Below are 23,414 nucleotides of genomic sequence, written 5' to 3'. Positions count from 1 at the left end.
GAAAACCGAGTAATTATACTTCTCCCCCAAATGCCTTAATTTTTGCATTTGATTTCTATTTTCACATTGTTGATTTTTCAATTTTTTTTTGGTGTTGTAGATGGTTGGCAAAGTAGAAACATTCTTTGGGTTTACGAGCTTTATATGACCAAGTATATCAAGAGGTTTCATACGGTTTTCCGTCATGGAACTTACAATGAGTTTTTCTTCATCATTAAGCCGCGCCGCATAAGGATGGGATAGCAAAGTATCCGGTATGGGATGGTTATGACAACCGCATACAACTTTCTCCAAATACCAATACCACTCCTCACTTTTCACACTTTTCTTGTTCTGCTTGAATTGAAGCTTGAACAGGCATTTAGTCTTCTTAGTGAAAGTAGTATTCTTTCTATTCGTCTTTGGTTCATATACGGTACCCTTTTTCACATGACTTTTAATTTCTCCACTACACTCGCAAACCATTTGAAAGTGGCGGTCATTTGTTGATCCATTACAAACTATAACACACATAATTGACTTGCCACGTTCTCTAGCCCATTTCTTTGCATCTTCTTTATCTTTCCATCTCTACATGTTCCAAAAACTCAAAGTTAGTAAAAAAACAAAAACATAGTGAATGAGCAACATATCTTTCCATTAGTTTCAAAAAAGAAAAAAAAACACTTACCAAGTCATTCAAATAGTGATGGGATGAATCTTTGGTTAGAATTTCGTTTGCATTAGGTTGAGAAGGCATTGGGCTAGGTGGAAGCACAATCTATCAACCAAAATATCACAATATTATACAAAAAAAGAAGAAAGAATACTAGAATTACGTCCAGGTTATAAGGTACACGGACCCAGACGTTTTAGGCATAGGAAGGGCTACGGTTGAAAAATTCAACCTCTAACCTAGACGTTTTCAATTACGGTTGGAAACGATGAAAATATACCCTAGACGTCCTCACTTACGTTTGGGAATCCAAAATCCTAACCAAGACGTAAAACAAGTAATAAATACCCATGCAAAAACTATTTACGTATGTGTTTTGGATGAATCTAACCTAGGCGTAATTATCAAGTTTTGTCCTATTGGAAACCAGTTATGCTCGGATTTATCCCAAACCTAGGCGTAAACCCAACTTACGGTTGGTAAGAAGACCAAACCCTCTTCCAAACCCAGGCGTAAAACTAGCTTACGGTTGGAAACCAAGCCCAACCCAGACGTAATCTGCCATGAAAGTCTAAAAATCTGAATTTTTTTACGTAATTAAGCTAGTTTTGAGCGAAATTGAACCCATAGGAGACAGTTTAGAGGTGTACCTGTTGATTTTCAACCATTGGTTCTTCACTTTGTTGATTTATTTCTTCAATTGGTGGAGATTCATCATCACTTTGTGTTAAACCCTCTCTACCATCTAACAAATCATCAATCTCTTGGTCTCCAACATGAGGAATGTAAAATTTGTTTTCTCTATCATACAAAGATTCACCCACCTCGAATTTGTAATTTGTTTCATCCATTTTTGTTGAGTAAATCAAACAATCTAGGTTTTGAAAAAAAATCTCCAATTTTTTCTTTTTCCTCCTCTCTAGTTTTTTTCCCACATAACTTTTGTCCCAGACTTTACAAATATATATCAAAATTCATCTTCTTAATTTAATTAGATAATAATTAAATTTAATTAAAATTAACTAAATAAATAAGGATTGTTTGGTCATTACACAATTATTTGAGATAAGGGGTTTTTGAAATTACTTAAGGGTGATCCGTTTTTATCCTATTAGATGACGCCCCTCTAATAGAATGTGACGCCCCAATAATAATCTTCAATATCATTGAACACATGGACGAAGCCACTAAGGGTCTAATATAGGGGCAGTTATCCTGCTAAAGAAAAAGGATTAGCAGAAGACGGTGTAGTTTTTTAGTTAGAACTTAATAATCAAAAACAAATGTACTTGATCAAGTTATAACTCATCAATACACTTAATCATATGTTACCATGATTCCAACAGTACTTCCATCTCATCTACCAACCATAGTAGGTGATATGCAGGAAACAATCATAAGTTTTCAAAACAATGGCCCTTTCTCAACTAGATGGCCGGTTAAGTAGAAGAACCCATCTCACAAGCCATCAAAAAAGAACTGGTGATTTTAGTTTTAGAACAAAACCGACATTTGTACATGGAGTTTCCCCGGGTGTGAGGAGGTAGACCCAGCTAACCATTCTTAATCCCAATGATAGACCAGATACCCTAATCACCACAATATCTTGGTTTAAGGAACGAGTGGCAGTGTTGAGACTTTGCAAGGTAACCAGAAGCTAAGTTAAGTTGTTCGACAACCATTTGTGCCCTATTTAGTGATCGATTCGGCAGAGTGTTAGGCCAGTGGGGCCGTTGAGTTGAGAGGGACTAACTAGTACGTGATTTCCTTGTCATTTAGCTGTAAAAGATTCAACATCAGATCCAAACTCCCTTTTAAAAGTGAGATTGGGGAGGTGTGTTTTTCTCAAGTGGGTTCCTAACATCAACACCTCCATATCCCATTCTTGCCTTCTAGAGATATATACTCACTCCCTCCATCATACATTGTTTTGTTTTTAAGCTGATTAGATTGATGGGCCACCAACAAATTGAAAAAGATAACCAAAACCAATTTTATGAACCCTGATTTTGGGCATACCAAAATCTTTCAACGCATACAAAACAATAGTCCCATCTTGGGTGACCTTATAAGGGATACCCTATGGGTAGTTCAATTACCTATATACCCTTAATATAAAAATTTAAAATCAGTTTCCTATCAAAATCAGTTTCCCTTAACATCTCTTCTTCTTCTTCCTCCTCTAACCGAACTCTTCCCCCTCCTGCGGAAAAAAAATTCATCATCGTGATTAATTGTCGATTCGTAAAAATTTGATCGTCGATTAAACTCAACCACATAATGACTCGTACAAAGAAAACTAGGGACTAGGCAAACCAAATCGTCTTCTAATCCATCAATTGAAGAAGAAGAACCAATTGAAGATGAAGGTGCAGAAACTGAAAATCAACCACCAATTGAACCAGAAACTGAACCAACTGCATCTCCAATTCCGGAAATAAGGATAAGAAAGTAAGTTTTACAAACCCAATCTCCTATTTGTTGTTTTTCATCGATTAAATGACGGTTACAGTGTTGGGTTCGGCTCAAAATTGAGTTGCATTTTTAGCCGAATTGTTCATCACAAAAGCTTCCTGTAAGTGTATATGAACAATTCGGCTTAAAATTTCACAACCTTTACGATTAAGATAGTTTATGCTATTTCACAACCTTTTTTGTCTTCATGTGGTATGCCTTCAAAGATTTTGGTATGCCCAAAATCAGGGTTCAATTTTATACTACAACTTTTCATGGATTCAATTATTTGTAGGCAAACAGTATCCAAGAAATCTCATAATACATAAACCAATTAAAGTAAAATGCCTAAAAATCAAGATCTCCTCCAAATGAAGTCAAACGAAAGTACATATGCTTGTACTAGTAACACAATGTAGTGTTTGTTTTCTGCAGAACCGAACTCAGCTTGAATCTGACCACCAGGGTGCATGCTGCATACGACCTGTAGAGTACAGCTGACTCAAATCTGAATAAGATCTGGTTCAGACGTATCACATTTTGAATAATAGACAGTCTGACATCTGGCTTGAACCCCCGTCAGATTTTAAGCTACCTAGTCAGCAAAACCAAACACACCTTAAACTATATACAATCACACTCTAAATCAGTCAACATTTCACATGAACCTCAGGTGCTCATGTTACCCCACCTAAAACAAAAGTCTGTGAAGGTGGTGAGCTGGTTCACATGTGTACCCTAATATCTCGTGATTCATCACACATTTGCACATGTAAATCACAATCTTCTCTTTAAAAAATGACATCAAATTTTCTGCTACTAAATTTTTATCACCATATGTAATGTTGGCCACAGAAACAGAATCCCAAATGAATTGGATTTTAATATAATGAAAGATACAATACAATTAGACAGAAAAAGAGAAACCTTATGGTAACATCAAACATGCCAAAGAAGTGTAGCTTGGCTCTGGTTTTGGTTTTGTCTGTGCAATTACATATAATATAAAACTTGCAACTTGGAAATAATTTAAACAAAACTGAAGACATACTCTGACCACTGCATGCATATGGTAATAATTGCACTACCTTAGTGGTGCTTTGTTCTTTTTGTTTTTGTTGTTTCTCTTTCCGGAACTAGTCTCGGCTCCTTCTGCCTCTTCAGCCTTTTGTTCTGCTTCTAATATCGCCAACTGAACGGAAGCAAAAGAAAAACAGGTAACATTAAAATGCGATAAATGGAACCAACAAGATCATTGTTTAAAAAAAGAACATTGTAGAGATGGAATGGTTTTTACATTTTTTGCTTATCATGTACATAACAGATTAATAATGAGTATATGTTTAATAGTAAAGGCGCGTAGCTAAAATATGGCCTCAACAAACAGTTACGCAAAACCTTGATGAGAAGAAAGTTTGCGGTATAATATTATGCATTATATTTAAAACCATGAGGTATAAGGTTCCCGCAGATTTTGATGTCATTGAAAAAAGAAGTATAAGGTTACCTCATCAAGAATTGGCTTCAGCTCTTTGAATCGTGATTCAGCAAGGTCAAAACCATCTTTACGGAGCTCCTACAGTTCCAGCATGCAAAGTGTGTCAATATTAGGATACCAGGCATGCACATTTTAAGGTTTTAAAAATATTCAAAGCCTGACCTTTCCAGTATGTTGAGTGTGTTCATGAGCAGCCATTTGCCAGTACATATTCGTTCGTTTATAAAATTCCCTCAAGGATTCTCCAGGCTTCACATATATGTACAAAATAAATGGTTACCAAATGAAGTGAACACAGAGAGACAAGAAACTAGATACAACTTTCCAATATGCTTTGAAGTCTGGACCAAACGTAAATATGGACTTCATGGTGGGCTTGGAACAAAATGTAAATTGGTCAAGAGAACCTACCACAGGAGTCCTTTGTGAATCTGAAAGACCAAGGTTTGCTCTGATTTGTTCTATTCTGGCACGCTTCTCCTTTCGGCGAAGTTTCTTTTTCTCTCCCCTCAATATAGCAACAGCTTCTTCTGTTTCAAGTGCTTTTCCACCATCGTTCATCTTGACGTTGAACATGCACAGATTTGAGGAAAAGTAAAATAAATAGACAGTAAGCCATGGACCCTGAAGGAAAAAAGCATTGAAACACCAACTTATGACCAGCAGAATTTGCAGTTGACTAACATTACCTCAACATCACCATCCTCATCTGTCTCATCACTGTCGCTCTCGCTATTTGCTTCCTCATCATCAGAATCTTCTTCATCATCATCCTCATCTTCATCGTCTGAAACTTCCATCCATTCAGACTCTGTTGCCTGGAATTATACAAATGGGTTACTGGTTGGTGTTTCTCAGCCTTTGGTACTTATTTCGAGTTAAGTATGGAATGCTCGTTGGTCACAGAGATAACATAGTTTATTTGTGATGTTAACATGAATGAATGGGTCTTTTCTATCCGGCAACATTTTAGGGTTTAAATCATTATGAATATGATTAAAACCATGAAAACCTTATCATGCGAATAACAATATATAAATGACAATTAGTGCATAGCACCAAAATAGCATACAGTAAAATATAACAAACCGGTATAATGCACTTCCACTCATCAAGTTTGCTGAGATTTAGAGTGTACAAATCATCAAGAGTGATTTCTTGATCTTTGATTTCCATCATGCCCCCATAAACATATAATGTATCTCTTCCCACTACCATGCAGGAATTAATACGTCCACAAGGCTTCACTACCTAAACAAAAATAGTTCAATAAATCAGTTTGGTGGAGGAACTAAATGTTTTCTGTAGAAATATGTTAGTGCAACTAACCTCGACTGAAATGCTTGTTTGCGGGTCAGCACTATTACAGTGTTCCTGAGCCTTTTCCTTGGAAACATCAGCAACGGCATCATTTACAGAAATTTTCTTTGTAAAACTTTTAGTTATCTCATCATTGCCATTTCCAAAATCAGGCACTTCTTCATCATTGTCTACGCTTCCGTCTGCTTTTCCTTTCTCAAGAGAGCTACCACTCAATTGTTGGTCCAACTTCTTCTGTAGAATCATTGAACAGACACTTGAACTACAAATTCATCAAATGCAATAGTAACATGCACTTATGGTCGTTAACGGTTATTTCTAGATTCAATTTGTAAGGTAGCTTAAAGATACCATGAGGTGTTCTTGGCCTACTATGAGGTGTTCCTCCAATTCATGATGGAAAGGTTGGAGGACATATGGCAGCATAGGTCTTTCTTTTAGCCTCTCGCATATCCCATCATCTTAAGCATGATTAGTTAAATGTAGAAGTCCATGTCATAAATATGTTTGTGATTCTCCTATCCTTCTATACGCATCACAAACTGGGGAGAAATGTAACTAGTTGAACAGCACCAATGGATTGAATGCATAAAACTAGTGAGGAGGGGTAAAAGGTAGCTTAAGATACCATGAGATGTTCTTTGTCTACTATGAGGTGTCTCTCCAAATCATGATGGAAAGGTTGGAGGACATAATAAGCCTGACAAGGACTCTCTTCTAGCCTCTTGCACAAAAGCAAGTTTTCTTCCATCATCTTAAGCATAAGAACATAGAAGTAGAAGTCCATGTCATGAAATCATCAGTGATGCTAATGTGCTTCTATACTTGCATTAGTGTTTAAAGTTAACTTACTAAGATTACTATAGAATTCCATTTTGAACGTGTATGAGTTGTTTTACACTACCATCTGTAGTTAATAAAAGCTGTGGAGTATGATAATTCTAGAGAAATTCTGATTCAACATGAGGTAAGCTTATAATCATGTAACTAAACTATGATATTTAAGGAGCTCAATTTCTAAGTAAAAATTGACGACTACAAGTGACAACAGAGAAAAACATATCAAGACGGCAAGCAGTGAAAGTTGAGTGCCAGTACAAGAAAATGGTAACAGGGCATTTTCCCACTTATACGAGGCAGTCAAAGGGATAAACTTTTGGACATCGATTATACAAAATCTAAGTAGTCTTCGTAAAAAAATTCAGCTCCTCAACATAATTTAGTTTAGGTTTCCAATTTCATTTTGTGCTGAAATATACTGAATGCCAAGAAGTAACATACTCTACAACAACAATAAGCATGATGGTGCATAGTATAAACAGAGTTTGCAAGAAGAATTAGATAGATAGCCTTGTTAATAACCATAATGGTGCGTACTATAAACAGAGTTCGCAAGAAGAAATCGATAGATAGTCTTATTACTACTAGGTAATGACTTGAACTTCTACTTCTATTTCCCTGTACTTGGCAAGATGCTAGGAAGGAATCCTCATTACTAGGCTAGAGGACACTGAACACCTAATGCTATCTTTAAGCTACCTCACTTGATGTGGCATTAACCATACACAAGTTTAAGTGCATGATTAAAACTTTAAGTAACACTTTAGTTCGGATTAACCCAGCTTAACTTAAGTCAACCAGAGATTAAGTTAAGTTAATCAAATTTGTTGCTAAAGCATAACGAGATAACAGTCTATATGAGGAGAGAGAGTTGAGACTATTTATGGCATCACTCAAGAAAGTTTTTCAATTTCTATATCTTCAGGTGGGTGAGATTGCCATAGTGAATATACAGTATTTTTATATATCACGAAACCATGACTTAAATACATCACGTAGGAAACTTTTCAGGAGAGAATATATTTCAATATTACAGAAATACCTTATCTTTAGTCGATTTCTCCTTCCGCAGCTCTAATGGATACCTGGATGCAAGAGAAGAATGAGACTGGGCCTCAAAACAGCAGCACTTGGAATCAGATTAAGTTATCAATTACCATACACAGAAGATACAGTGTTCTGCCTCTATAATACATATAATATGTATAATAACATAATAAGTTCAGCATACCTATACATGGAAGAAAAGAAACATACCATCGATGGCTGTCCATCTGGAACCCATAAAGTTCATTCAAGAACAAACTCATCATAACATCACCTGCTGAGAAAATGAAAAACTAATGTCAATATTAGCAAAACCATCATGAGATTCATGACATTAACTCAGCATCTAAAAGGTTATGAATGTAGTCTTCAAGCTGGATTGCTTTCTAGCAGCTCCTTTCTCTCTTGACACAAAATCGTTTTTGCTTATACTGTGAGCACTTATACCAGTTTTGGACATTACTAACTTCTACGAGAAGTGCCAATTGGCATCTAAAGAGAACTGGCACAATCTACACTTACAGAAGAGGCACATTGCAAAATAAAATTAAGAGTTATAGCACATAGTCATGTTGTAGTGCCTTGCAAATCAGAAAGTAAACAGACCTTCAATTTCCATATCTACTACACCCCCAAATAATAAAGCCCGTTTTTTGTGCACAGCTATGGTGAACCCAGCACGAGGTCCAGGAGGCATCCCACTCTTCTTTACCTGCGGTAAGAAGAATATGGCTGCATTAGATATATACAATAAAAACACATCACGGTGGAAGTAGGCCATGGATGTCTGTACATAAGGTATTACAGATACTGAAGGGAAAATTAACAGAAATTCTAAGTATAAGAACCTTGTTCCATTCCCAAGTTCTCGGATCAAGAGACCACAAATCTGTGTGAACAATTCCCTTCTCAGAGCTATTATTTTTATCAGATGATACTTCTTTGGAGTATCCCCCATACAAAAATATCTGCACCAAAACAAAAAGAATTACTACAGATGTAAACAAATCACTCATGGAAAACGTGTTAAGACAAGCAAGATTGTTATATATCTCACCTCATCTTGGAAAACAAAAAACTGAAAACCGCTCCTAGCACTTGGCCATATGCATCCAAGCCGGGGTTTTACTTCTTGCCACTGGGATTCATCTCATTAACGTTTAAAAGTAGGTAAAAAGATTAATCATAAGAGAAGAAAAAGCTGGCCATTTGCCTAGGGTATTCACCTTGTACGTATCCAGGTCAAATACATGGAGATCGTTAAAATACCTGGACAAAACCAAATCAGCAGTCTGTTAACCACAAAACATGTCCACAACAACACAGGCTTAATTTGTAAACGAGATAAATCATCTACATAAACCATCCAGCCATCAACAAGACCATCAAGCACCAGGAACTCAAAATTTTCGCAACATAGTGGTCCCTTTCAAATGCATATTATACAAAAGATTCTCTTTTATCCAAGCACACCCTAAGGGGCTTCCTCTTGATATATTCGTATCCCTTAAACCTTACAGCCCAAGGGTAAGGTTCTTTCTTTTACGATTGCAAACTGTTAGTTGTTTGAAGTAAAGATATAGGCAAGATTTTACCTCACCACTTAGGCCAAGCGCTATGGTTGGGCGTTTCGCTTGGCTATAGCTTAAATGTAGCCCAAGAGAAATGAAGTGAAGGTGCACTGTGAACCTCACTATGGGGGAGGGGCATCGCTTAGCTATTATAGACGGAAATTCAGTTTCCGTGCAAATAGTTCCATTTTATTTTTTTCTCATCATTTATGTAAAAAAAAATTAATAGGAAAAAATGGAGATATAATAGGAAAGAAAAGGAATTTTAGTAAAATAAAAGAGTTAACAGTGAAAAATTAGGAGTAAAAATAGGTTAATACTGAAATTTTTGAATACGGAATTTCAGTATCCGTCCACAAAGTCAGTTTGGACCTAAAAACGGAAACTCAAAGTTTCCGTGAGGCATCGCTTAGCTACAAAGTGGATCAGATCTGATCCACTTTTTTTTTGTAGCAAAGCGAAGCGAAATGCCCACATTAAAGCGGATTTCACTGTACTTAAGCTATAGCCAAGCTAAAACACCAACCATAGTGCTTGGGCTTAGACATATTTATCTCTAATATGAAAGACACTTAAAATTTTCACATCTCCCTTAGACCTACAGTTCTTATATTTTGTTAGCATTTTTTCTCAACAAAGTTTGATTTCAATGAAATCTTAGTTATCCTCTCTTCACCCATGTTTTTAGCTTTCCAGATACACCTGGTAATTGGACAAAAGAGCAACTTGGAAACCTATAGTAGATGTTGTTCATGCTTAAGATAGTGTCTTTTTACGCAAGGTTTTCAGGAGTGCTAAAAGAATATAATTGGTTCAAGTAGACACCTGCATAACAAACGAGCAAAGAAAAATCCAACAGTATTTACCATACATCATTAAATCAACAGCCTCTTAAGACAAATGATGTTCCATAAGGACCAAAAGAACAAACCTCACTTCTCTAAGAGTGTCGTAGAAGCCACCAAACACGACAATCTTATGCTTGTACAGCACCTATAAGGCATAGGAACAAAAGAATCTGATAATATCATTCATAAGTCACTTTCAGAAGTACAGTAAGGATTAAAAACTAAGCTACAATATGTTATCAAAGATTCTCCTCATTACAAGTGCATTTAACCAACTGCAAAAAAAATATAATAAATAAATAAAGACCATAGGGACATTATAATGTACCATGCGATGACCTGAGCGTGGACTCGGACACCCTTTTAGATTAATTTGTTCCCATTGATTTGTTTTTAGGTCTAACATCCAAAAGTCCTGCAACGAAAAAAAAATAAAAATCATTCAACAACTTAGAAATTGTAAGATCAATATATTAAAAACAACCAAAACCATTTACAGACAGAAAGCCAACCTATAGGCGCTACATGCTTAATCAAATAAAGAAAAGATTCCTTCATTACCTTATAGTGATGGAAGCGCTCTTGATTTGGAGATGTGAATTCACCACCTAGAGAAACAAGTTGAGGTAATTATATTCACTGCAATTTGTTAATTTTTGCAAAATCAATCAAAAATGTCCATATGATTAGTTTACCAAAGATATAAAGATGGTCTTTCCAAACAACAGCTTGATGAGCACTACGAGGAGGTGGACTATTAGGACTTGAAATCAACTTCCATTCGTTCTTATCAACATCATACCGGTAAAGATCACCATATACGTACGTCTACAACAACATCCTCCAAATCATCATTCTAATGAATCCAACGAAAATAACAAATATACATATCTTATTATCCTACTGAAGCCCTCACAAACCCATACCTTATTTCCATTGTAATATTCACCGCCATAAATAATCAACTCCGTCTCTTTCAACGGATTAATATTGAGCTACAAAAATGTTCTACAGGAATTAGAAATTATCTAGAACTAGATACAAGTACAAATTAATTGTATGCACGTTGAAAAATTTGAGTGTGGTACAATATCAAGAAACAAAATTTTTGTAATCGCATTAGAAATGATCTAAAAGTAACAAGAAATGCAAATTAATGGTATGCAATTTGAGTGTGCTACTATCGAGCAACAAAAATACTGCAATCGCGTTAAAATGATCTAAAAGTAATAAGAAACGCAGACTAGGGGTCGGCATACCGAACAATTTGAGCGTGGGGAAGGTTTTGGAACATTTTCTTCAATATGAATTTCTGTCTTTTTTGCTTCCTCCTTCTGTATACTCAACTAGCAGCAAAACAAAAATAAAAATACCATCAATCAAGATGCTAATAGTGGGTTCAAACACACCAATTGAAGATTTGAAATGGGTGGGAATAATTTAGTATACCAAGATAGCATCAATATCATCCTCTTCAGAGATTTTTTTGTTGTCCCTACGAGCTCTCTTCTCATCAGCCTTGGCTGTTTTTCTCTCTGTCTTCTCTTTTCCTTTCCCAGGATTCTTCGTTTTCTTCCCCATTCTCGTCTATAGTTTAAAGATTACAGTGAGTAAGCGAGTGAGTGAGGGACAGGAAGTTGCCGGGTTTTAGGGTTTTGAAAATTTTGATTTCTTTTTGGGGTTTTTGATTTATACAGTGAAGTGGGAAATACTTTCGGGCCTTGCCCGGGCTGAGAAGGTGAGAAGTTTTCTATTTTTTCCCATAGAGAAAAAAGGTAAAATGCATAGTCCAAGAGTCCAAATGAATCCAAAGCACAAACAATGGAGAGAGATTGTGAGGCTCTGCCAAACGGGAGATTGATTCCGTCATCGCAAATTTCACGATTTATAAAGGGGATACCAGTTCTATTAAGTGCTGATATCATTTCATCGATCCAACGGTCAGGATCGGTGGGATCTTTTTGTCCTATATGAAACGGTATCAATACTTAGTAGAACTGGTATCCCCTTATAAATCATGACAAATTTGCTTTTGCTCGTTATCGGAGATTACTCATAGAGCTCTTTCGAGGCATTTTAGTTCTTATGCATCTGTTTAACCAGCAGAAGATCTTCTAGTTTCGTCAGTCCTGAAGTCCTCAATTTAAATTTACTTTTTGTTTTCTGCTTTTTTCAGTTCTCTTTTATTATATCTCATCGTTTTTTCTAATCTCCTTTGTCTTGTGCATGCATATCTAGTCCCAGTTTTATATCTCATCGATTTCTTTTAAGTGCAGATTTGTTGCGAATCTTTTTAAAGGTGTTGACAGTTAAAGTTTCGTCATTATCAGAGCTTCTTCTCGTTTAATCTTCCCCTCAATTGTTTTGGTAGCTTCCGATTTTCGAACTTGGTTTTCTCTCATTTAATTGTCCTTATAGTATAACCTACTCCAGGTTACTTTTTTCTCCATTTTGTGTTTAAGTGCACCTGACATATGCTGCACTAAGTCAAGGTCTTTACCTGGCTGGTTTAAACTTCCTGCTTTCTTGGTACGGTATAGTTTGGTCATTGAAACTTACAACACTCTCTCTGAGCTTTTATTTCTGCATGTACAGCTTCATTTGTGACTCTCTCCTCCTTTCTCTGCTCGCATCTCTAATCCCTGCCATTGTCCCCTCACCCTCTCCAGTTCAGTTATGAATTACACTATTGCAGCTATATTCAACAACTTGTTTCAGTCGTCGAGTTATCTGTCAACGCTCCTTCAATGCCCCGAGCTAGATTTGGAAATGATAATAAATGAACTCAACAACTTCTCGAACTCTCCTTACCATCCATTACACTATTTGGTGGCAGACAGCTTGTTAACGTTAAAGAATTTACAGAGAATACTGCTACTTTTCTTCACTGTGTTATGTTTACCGTGTTTTGTGGGGGAGAATTCTCGAATACTGTTACTACTCAGTCTGAAAGTCATGGTTTGGTACACAAGAGCAATAGAAACATGCCTAAAATCCATTATGAATAACCTGTGCAACTCAAGTTCTTTTCAACCTAAAATGGAAACACCTCACCTCACTGTCGATCAAGTTATGACAGACAAAATGCAAACAAAACTCTCCCTACAGTCCCCACTGGTCATCAACTCAGAAGATAGAAAACAAAGCAAGGAAAACAACAACTTCATGATTATAGGGAAGATTTATTCCAAAAAATTCTTCAGAGCTGAAACAATAAAAAAGGAGCTAAAAATCTACTGGCAGTTAAGCTATGAACCTGATACACTGATTATAGGAAGACCAATGGAGGAAAATAGAGTGGTCTTAACTTTCAAATCACAAAATGACGCAAGGAGAGCAAAGGAAACATCTCCAGCAAAGTTTCGCAAATTTCTTCTTCTGCTCAAATTGTACCAGTCAAACATTGATCCTGCTCTTGTCGACATGTCATATGAAGCATGGTGGGTCTGCATTTTAAACCTTCCTCCGGACAAATGGTATGACAAAATCCTCCACTTGATTGCTGAGAGATTGAAAGGTGTTGGGTGCAATAATCAAAAACAAAGAAAAATCAAATAAGCAAAAGTTATTGATACTTAGCTTCTTTATAATGGAAGTGATTGTTTTGACGAAACGAACAAGCTCCCCGTATCTCCGCAACAGCAACAAGGCAAAACTTTGGAAAACAGAGTGAGTCACGTGTTCAACACGTTGTCCTTAAGACATTAGCGCCCGGCTACACTCAAGAGTGATGCTATAGCCCTCACAGGACGGATATCTCCAGGATAAAACACCCTAATACACCTACTACTAGCATATGTAGTAGATGCTCAACTTGAGCTTGGCAACTCCGAAAAAACCGTTAAGGAAAATCGCGAATGCTTAAAAACCGCTATAAAATATTTTCCCTTAGGGGTCCCTCTAAAATATAGAGCAACCCCTTTCCCATAGATTTTACAAAAGTAGTGAATTTCTTTATATAATTGACAAATACAACTTAAGAAGAAAAACTCCCCGATGTGGGACTAAAAGGTTTATATAGTTTCTTAAAACTACTAAAAATTGGAAACTCCACGATGTGGGACTAAAAAGTTTCATTCACAAAATAAAACAATAAATTATAATTTTTTATTAAAACTTTAAAAAATTATTTTTTATTAATCGTTTTCCAACAATCCCCCACATGAATGAAAACTCAATAAAACATGAAAACACAGATAGATCTTGGTAAATAAACATCCCAACCTCACGATCCAAACAGACTGATCGTGCAAGTGTTGAAATCATACTAGTCATTTCTACGTCCTCTCCCTCACACAAAAGTGTGTTGACCCCAGGGTCATACTATGGATTGCATAAATCATAATAGTATTGAGAGCTTTCATCTTTAATTCTCACATGGTGAGACTATAGGTATCTTTCACCAAAGTGAAAAAGCATGAACTAGTGAACCCTTAGTGACCTTTAGGTCCTAAGTTCCAGTAATACCAAAACCATCAAAATGAAAATCACATAAAAAACGCAGGAAATACCATTTTAGGCAGAGGTGTCCATGAGGTCTTGAACCTTTGCTTAGTGAGATATTACCAGAATTACTTGCTAGAGACAGTGAACTATGTCTTGAACTGCTAGCATTTGATGTAATTCGTGATAACAACCACGGGTGATATCTCCAAGATTGCTGCCAAGCTCGTGCCGTTTTGTCCGTTTTGGCCCTGGACGTATCCTGTTTCTCAGAATGCTCTAGAGAATCAGCTCATATTCTCACAGGAAGCGACCCACTTCCTCATTCAGATAGGTGAGTTTCCATAAAGAGTGTTACTGCTACACCCCACTTCAATCTTAAATAAATTGAAACTATAGAACTCATTAAGACTTATTAAAAAGTCATCCTCCACATGCAGTCACACTATCACGTCTACACCATAGGGAAGGGACAGAGAATGAAAATCTCTGATAGTGTTTACCTTTACCCACCACAAATTAGTTGTCTCATTCGAAACCTTGATCATGGGATCTCCAGTCAGCAAGGTTGAGTATCCTTCATGGCAAGTTTAATATATGAGCTTAAGCCCCAACCCCCTCGATGCATTTTTAACTATCTCTTTGTACAAACCTTTCGTCAAAGATTGCGCGATATTCTCCTTGGACTTTATCCAATCAATGGAAATAACGCCGATTGAGATTAGTTATTTCTTAGCTTTAACTATTATAGCTTGGCTAACACAATGTATAGATATAGCTGGCACAGGCCTATGCCAAAGAGGAATGTCTTCTAAAAATCATCTTAGGCACTCGGCCCCCTCTCATGCTTTATCTAACGCAATACTCTCAGATTCCATAATGAATTGAGCGATATGTTTGTTTGGAAATCTTCCAACAACAAACCCACATGTTAGAGTGAAACCATATCCACTCGTAGACTTAGACTCCTCTGAGTCAACTATCCAGTTTGCATCATAAAGTCCCAAGGACAACAAGATACCTTTCATAAATCAAAAGAGTATTTTAGGTACCATAATACTCTACTCAGTGCATCTGAATTCTCTTGCTCTGGACTACAATTATATCCACTTAACTTACTCACAATATAGGCAATGTCTGGACTCTTACAGTTCATTAAATTCATCAGACATCCTATAACTTTTGAGTATTCAAGTTAAGATACTCCACTACCCTTATTTTTCTTGAGACTACAAGAATAATCGTACGAAGTACAAGCAGGTTTACAATCAGACTGATTGTATCTCTTAAGCACAACTCAACATAATGAGAACGACTAAGACTTATAAATGTTTGATTATCTTCTAATCCTCATCCCTAAGATTACATCAAAAGGGCCCAAGTCTTTCAAGTCAATGTTCTCATTCAGTGCATGTTTTTAGTGGAATTGATCACATCTATGTTTGTATCAAGCATATCATCAACATACAAGCATACAATTACACAGACATCCTTAACAAGTTACTTGTAGACATACTTGTCAGATTCATTAATTTAAATCCACTATCCATTATCACATGATTAAATTTTCCATGTCACTGTTTACGTGCTTATTTGAAAACCATACAAAGATTTTTCAAATTACAAACTTTGTATTCACAACCTTTCACTACAAAGTCTTCAGGTTGATCTATGTAAATTTCTTTACCTAATTCACGGTTTTAGAAAAAGCTGTCTTAACATCCATCTGATGTATCTCTACGTTCTTTATGGCAGCAATAACAATTAGTATCTCAACGGAAGTAATTTCCGTCACAATTGAATTAGAATCAAGGAAATCTACACCTTCTTTTAGTTTATAGCCTTTAGCTACCAACTTAGCTTAATATTTTTCCACAGTTTCATCTACCTATCGTTTCCTCTTAAAGACTCATTTACATCCCATGGTCTTACAACCTGGAGGTAAACTAGCAAGCTCCCAAGTCTGGTTCCAACGGACTGAGTCCATTTCACTAAATGAAGCTTCTTACCAGAATGGGGTTTCAGTAGATATAAGGCTTCTTTACAAGTCTGTGGCTCAGACTAAGCTAGGCATGTTATGAAGTCGGTTTCATAAGAAGTCTCAAGTCTAATTATTTTACTTCTCTTAGGCTCAACATCAACTTCATCTTCCTTTAAAATAAGTTCTGACTATTTGAAGATAAATCTAGGGGATCAACAACACATCTCTAATGAGGTACAGGTTTAGAATAAACATGTTCAAAGAACTCAGCATCCCTAGATTCCGTAATAATATTCACACCAATGTCAGAAAAAATCAGAACACACAACCAAAAATCTATTTGTAGAAGTATACTCAATATACCCTATACGAAAACACAATCAACATTTTTGGTTTCAATCTAGTTCTTTTAGGAAGAGGAATTACAATCTTAGTCAAACGCCCCCACACTTTGACACATTCATAAGAAGGTCATCTACCGTTCCATAAACCATATGGAGTTTCATCTGATTCTTAAAAGGGTACTTTATTCAGGATATACTAGTTAAGAGGACTGCCTCCCCCCACAAGGCCGCAGGTAATCCTGAACTAATCAACATGGAAATTATCATCTCCTTAAGGATACGGTTGTTATGTTCAAGGCTTCTAATTGGTTTCCAACTTCAAGTTTATACATCTTAAGGCTTCTAAGGCGTCATCCTTATCCTAAGCAAGTATACAAGATAGTACCTCGTACAATCATCTACGGAAGTTATAACCATCTTTTACCACAGTGGTTTTGGGTTGAACTCATGTCAACTAGGCCTAACTGAATTAATTCTAAAGGCTTAGAATTACTCTGAACATTTGTGCTAAAAGATTTTATAGCATATTTTGATTCTTCACAGATTTCACTTTTGTGTTCAAAATCCAAACTAAATTTGGGTACGAAGCCTATGCTAGCCAGTTAAGCATTGACTTATAAGTTTACGGTTCCAAGTCTACCACGTAAAACAATCAATCACACAAAGATATCACAAGAATCAACTACGTTCACATCATCAGTTTTTCCGTTAAGCTTATATAGACCCAAAGTCCTATAACTCTTGCTTAAAAAATCACTGCCTAGTTACAACAAGTTTTCCAGATTCAATTAAGATCTTAAATATTTTTCCATCTACAACAGAACAAGATACAAGATTTTCGCATATGCTCGGAACATGAAAACTTCATTCAATGTGAGAATATTACAGATATGAGCTTCTGCTCGACCTTTTCCTTTTATGCAACCTCTATTGCATATGAGTTACTCAATAAGAGTTTCTCGACATCCCCTATCCTATGATAGGAGGTGAACAGGTCTCTGTTTCAACAAACATTCTTGGTGGCTCCAGAGTCCACCTACTGGTCTCTCACATTGGTTATTAAAATAACTTCCGACATCATGCCACCAAACTCGTTCTAGTTTGTTTCAACTAAATTAGCATTAACTTTCTACTTATTAAGGTTTTTATGTTGTCTACAATTTACTGCCGCGTGGCCAGAAATTTTACAAACATAACACTCACCCTTAACTAAAGTAATTCCGGATTCAGGTTTACGAAATATACCTTTATCATGAAGACCATGCTTAGAGTTGCGTTCGATGTTCTCACCTTTGCCATCTTTGGAAGATTTGTTTCCAACCACATGCGGCTATTAGCCATGTCCCTCGGAGATGACACCTTTATTCACAAATCACAATTCCAAATCAGAAAGTAAAATATGAGTTTTGAAGATAACATCTATATATACAAACTTCGTTTGAATCAGCGTTTCAAAAAACTCATGGTTACCCCACAAAAATTAATTTAGTTAACAACAATTTTCTGCTCGTCAGAATTTTTCAGAAACGTTTTTCTGTTTTGTAAAATATAAAAAATACTTTTACAACTCCAAAAATTCTGAAATTTTACGCGGGTAACTATCAGGATGTCTACTACGTTGTGTCAAAAGGGTTCATCGAAATTCCTTCTAGATTAAAAGATAAAATTGAAACTCTACAGCTGACCAGAAATTCGTTTTTGTTTTTCACTCCACAATTAACATCCATGATTCACAAACCAATCAATCGTTTTCGATTATTACAAATACTAATGTCTTAAGATTGTTGGGTGCAATAATCAAAACAAAGAAAAATCAAATAAGCAAAAGTTATTGATACTTAGCTCCTTTATAATGGAAGTGATTGTTTTGACGAAACGAACAAGCTCCCCGTATCTCCGCAACAGCAACAAGGCAAAACTTTGGAAAACAGAGTGAGTCACGTGTTCAACACGTTGTCCTTAAGACATTAGCGCCCGGCTACACTCAAGAGTGATGCTATAGCCCTCACAGGACGGATATCTCCAGGATAAAACACCCTAATACACCTACTACTAGCATATGTAGTAGATGCTCAACTTGAGCTTGGCAACTCCGAAAAAACCGTTAAGGAAAATCGCGAATGCTTAAAAAAAAACGCTATAAAATATTTTCCCTTAGGGGTCCCTCTAAAATATAGAGCAACCCCTTTCCCATAGATTTTACAAAAGGAGTGAATTTCTTTATATAATGGAATAAAACAATTTAAGAAGAAAAACTCCCCGATGTGGGACTAAAAGGTTTATATAGTTTCTTAAAACTACTAAATATTGGAAACTCCACGATGTGGGACTAAAAAGTTTCATTCACAAAATAAAACAATAAATTATAATTTTTTATTAAAACTTTAAAAAATTATTTTTTTTATTAATCGTTTTCCAACAAAAGGAACTGTGTTGGATATCCAATATCCAAAGGATACTAACTTCACACATAAAACTCCAAGAATCAAAATAGTCTTAAGTGTGAACCAACCATTCATTCCAGATCTCCCATTAGACTTACAAGAAGATGATTTGGTAAAAGTGAAGTTTTACTATGTAGGTCGACCACATCTGTGTGAGGTCTGCAGGACCATCAATCATCCAGTTATCCCTTGCTATTTAGATGAAACTGAGAGTGCCTCAACTGCCTCTATTGACTCATCGTCAGCATCTAAGTCAAGACGATGCACAATCTCTCTCACGCCTATTATCTCCCCAGTTGGATCTCCTGAAAACAATTGCACGCCAAGAAATAGCATCGACGAAGAGACTCCAACTACAACCCTTGCTCCGGTGATGTTTCAGGGGTCCTCCTCTAAAGATGATGATACTTCTAAAGCTGAAACCAATATCGTTTTATACAATCCCAGTTCCCTCAAAAGATCTGTGAGCCCAACAAGTTCTTATGGACCTGATCCAAAGCATAATAAAAACTCGAGTACTGAATGGTCCCAACCACCCATCAACAAAACTGCTTCTTTCACCTTCAAGAACCAATCCCCTTCTATTAATCAGCGCTTCTTCACTGAAGGGTTCAGTTTCTCAAACAATTTTGTCATAGAAGACTTTCCTCTACCCGCTTCTTTCACTAGAAATGGTTCATCCATATCTCAATCCTTCACTCTTATCCCAACACCTCCACCAAGAAAGTTTTTTGATGACCCAATAAAGAATTTTAAACCAAAAAAAACTTCTTCCCCACCCTCAAAAGCTATGAACACTGGGAACACCTCTCAAAAACCAACAGTATTAACTGTTGGAGCTCTAGAAACCTTACAATACCTCATTACCAAACCCTTGAGCTCCACCCCAAAATCCCATCAGCAACATCCCAACATCACTTTAAAAAGAAACACCCAAAATAATCTTCCACAGAAACCATTCCCATTTTCTTTCAGCACCCCCCTCGGACTTCTAGTCACTGAAAATGAAACCACAATGGAAAAATGTGCAGCAGATCCCAACATGAAAATTGGGTTAGCCAATCTAGAAGACTTGAACCAAGTTGAGGAGGAGGAGGAGGAGGAGGAGGATATTCTAGTAGATGATGATGCAGAAGATGAGAATATTGATCTTGAGCTCACCAAAAATCAAGTGGAACCAGAAATCCTTGTTACGCAAAGAGCAAGATACGTGGTGGTAAAGAAATCTACAGCTGACAAAGGTAAAGGAAAGATGAAGGAAGTTATGAAGAATTGCATAACTCGCAAAACTGCAGGAAGTACATCCATAAGAATCAATGAGTCAAACCAATTATTGAGGAAGCCAGTAACTGAACCAACCACAGCCAACCCATCCCAATACAAGATGCCCCATCAGATGATGATAACACCATCCATTCCACAAAAAATCCACCACCTCCAGTTCGAGAATTCCATAGAGTCACTGAGGAAGGTGTACATATGCGGAGGAAGAGCCTAGCAGTCGCAAATATGACGTGTAAGTTGCAACAAGAAGCCAAAGATCGTTCACAGAATAAGCAAATGGAGGTAATAAACAAATCCATACAGGTAAACATTCAACTCATATCTGCATCGCTTTTTGAACTTCACAGTAACAAGTACATATTGATTGTTTTATTTCGCACTGCCTGTGATCTATATAGTCTGCATACTACGCACTTTTCTACATGTTGTGTGTCTGAGATCTTACCAACACTGTCATCCCTGTATACTCTTGTTATCTACACCACTGCAAAGAAAATCCCATAACACAACCCCTTAGGACTCTGTTAAGTCATATCCCCACCAACAAGCTACATCCCATACTTCAAACAGTGGAAAACAAAGAAAATCCCATAACACAACCCCTTAGGACTCTGTTAAGTCATATCCCCACCAACAAGCTACATCCCCTACTTCAAACCAAAATAACCCTACAACAGTCTCTCAACTATAATCTCTATCACCAACAAAAGAACACCATGTCTCTCAACATTCTAGCTTGGAACTGCCAAGGTCTAGGTAAACCAGCCACACAGAACCACCTAAAACATATTGTTAAAGAACATATCCCTGATATTCTTCTCCTCCAAGAAACCAAAAATAAACAACCATTCATAAAATCCTTTCTCAACAATCTCAAATTTCAGAATATAGAAATTATCAATCCCACAGGTGTAAAAGGAACTGCAGGAGGTTTAGCTTTAACTTGGTCTAATAAAGTGTCTCTCACTATTATCAACACAATCGATAGTCAAATAGATGCTTTAGTCACATGTAAGGCTAGTGGAAATGTTTGGATGATATCTGGAACCTATAGGTGCCCTTATAGATTGCGAAATCACACTAGCTGGGAATATTTTAAAAAGTTGGCCAGTAATATTGACATCCCATGGTTAGTCTTAGTGGACCTAAATTTTACTTTAACTGAGGAGGAAAAAAATGGGGGAAATAGGGTTGACCAAACTGAGAGTCTTTTCTTCAACAATTTAATCAATGAATATGATCTAATGGACCTGGGCTTTGTGGGTTACCCATTTACCTGGTCTAACAAGATAGAAAGTCAAGAATTCATAGAAGCTAGATTAGATAGAGCCTAGCTAACCCTAGATGGTTGAATCTATACCCTAGATCCCTTGTTTACCACCTTACTCTTATAGGATCCGATCATAGTCATATTCTTCTCAGATCCTCCCCAAGCTGGAAAGATGGAGCTAAACCCCTCCCACCTCAAAATCCAATCTGGAAGAAAATCTGGTTCATTGATGTCCTACCTAGAATCAGAGTCTTTGTGTGGAAATGCTATAGTGGTATCCTACCAGTTAGCAGTAAAATAGGTAGATGGGTCACCATCATTGACAAAACTTGCTCCCTATGTGGCCACCCCAATGAAACAGATTCTCATACCCTCCTTACTTTCCCCTACAGTCGTGCAGTCTGGTTTGGAGTGCATTGTAGACTAGACAATCTTAACATAAGTGTTCAAAACTGGATTCAATCTTGGATCTCCAACACATCTACCAGTCCAATCTCGGGAATCCATTGGAATCGGCTCTATGCTCTTACATCTTGGCACATCTGGAAAGCCTGATGCCTAAAAACGTTCCAACAAAAGTTACAACCTCCTGCTACTACCATTCATCTGGTTAAAACCCATACCCAACCCAGCAAAACCAAACACTTGGATCAATCCTATAACAGAACTCCAAACTTGGAGCAGCTGAACCATTTACAAACTGTGAAACAATCACCCAAATTAACCATGCACTGCTACACCTGCTGGAAAGACCAATCTCAAAATGCTATTGTGCTAAATGTTTTGACAGATGAACATGGAGCAACAACAGGAGGATGGGCTTGCCAAAGAGCAGTGAGCTCTCTACAACAAAGTGCAATGGTGGGGATCATTGAAGCTCTCAAATGGCATCAACATAACAGGTACATGACCTGCTACATTGAAGTTGCTGACTCGAAGCTGATGAAGATCTTGAGGACTAAATGGAGAACCCCCCAACAAACAACCCACATTTTGCAGCTTGAAGATAACATTGCTCTTTTTATTTATTTTCGGAAATTTAATTGTAATTCCCTGAGCCAGGAATGGAAGACTAAACTCCATGTCATGGCCACAACTTATGCCTCTTCCTCTTGTGAAGACTATGTTCGGTTATCAACTTCATTCTGTAATATGTATGACTCTACCATGGCTTCTCAGAATTCTCTGAGAAGCTAGTTTCCTCTAATATAAGGAAGTTTCAAGAAAAAAATAACAGACTTCACAATTTTAAAAAAAAAAAAAAGTCCAAATGATAAGTTTGGTTCCACTGTGGTTTTTGAAAAAGTAGTTTTTCTGTTGCGCTGAGCTTAGAAACAATAAAATTTTGTTTGGTGAGTTATCGCACGGGAGCATTGCTACGATAGCTTAAGTCAAGGATGGGGGAAAAATAAAAG

The 23,414-nt window shown here is 36.8% G+C and overlaps 2 protein-coding genes across 3 annotated transcripts; one reads left to right on the top strand and one right to left on the bottom strand.

Moving 5' to 3' along the window:
- Window positions 1-3,969: 3,969 nt before the first annotated feature.
- Window positions 3,970-11,929, bottom strand: LOC113298223 (kelch domain-containing protein 4-like). 2 transcript variants are annotated; one of them, XM_026546913.1, is made up of 20 exons: window positions 11,683-11,929; window positions 11,493-11,579; window positions 11,160-11,228; window positions 10,929-11,061; window positions 10,795-10,841; window positions 10,562-10,648; window positions 10,317-10,378; window positions 9,041-9,083; window positions 8,872-8,952; window positions 8,663-8,782; window positions 8,421-8,526; window positions 8,025-8,088; window positions 7,810-7,852; window positions 5,937-6,161; window positions 5,697-5,858; window positions 5,297-5,425; window positions 5,019-5,168; window positions 4,770-4,856; window positions 4,617-4,685; window positions 3,970-4,301 (listed from the first exon to the last, which is right to left on the bottom strand). In XM_026546913.1, exons 1-20 carry the CDS (start codon window positions 11,812-11,814, stop codon window positions 4,194-4,196), a joined length of 2,004 nt encoding a protein of 667 aa, XP_026402698.1. In that variant the 5' UTR covers window positions 11,815-11,929; the 3' UTR covers window positions 3,970-4,193. The 2 variants fall into 2 exon arrangements, with proteins under 2 accessions (XP_026402698.1, XP_026402696.1); XM_026546911.1 differs by having other exon boundaries at window positions 8,025-8,091; window positions 11,683-11,928.
- Window positions 11,930-20,067: 8,138 nt separating this feature from the next.
- LOC113298224 lies at window positions 20,068-23,112 on the top strand. Its single transcript, XM_026546914.1, has 2 exons — window positions 20,068-21,032; window positions 22,790-23,112. Exon 1 carries the CDS (start codon window positions 20,236-20,238, stop codon window positions 20,941-20,943), a length of 708 nt encoding a protein of 235 aa, XP_026402699.1. The 5' UTR covers window positions 20,068-20,235; the 3' UTR covers window positions 20,944-21,032; window positions 22,790-23,112.
- The last annotated feature ends 302 nt before the right edge of the window (window positions 23,113-23,414 follow it).

Source organism: Papaver somniferum, chromosome 7 (assembly GCF_003573695.1).
Source record: "Papaver somniferum cultivar HN1 chromosome 7, ASM357369v1, whole genome shotgun sequence".
Lineage (NCBI taxonomy): Eukaryota > Viridiplantae > Streptophyta > Magnoliopsida > Ranunculales > Papaveraceae > Papaver > Papaver somniferum.
Note: the sequence above shows the minus strand (reverse complement) of the source record. Positions and strands in the feature narration are given on the sequence as shown.

Bases quoted from the DNA above. Each gene is read 5' to 3' on its own strand.
- LOC113298223 (XM_026546911.1), bottom strand. From the start codon at position 11,814: ATGGGGAAGAAAACGAAGAATCCTGGGAAAGGAAAAGAGAAGACAGAG. The intron at 11,229-11,492 runs GTATGCCGACCC...ACATTTTTGTAG, and splicing joins CCCCACGCTCAAATTGTTCG to CTCAATATTAATCCGTTGAA. The intron at 5,426-5,696 runs GTTTGTTATATT...GTATAATTCCAG, and splicing joins AGTGGAAGTGCATTATACCG to GCAACAGAGTCTGAATGGAT.
- LOC113298224 (XM_026546914.1), top strand. From the start codon at position 20,236: ATGAACACTGGGAACACCTCTCAAAAACCAACAGTATTAACTGTTGGA.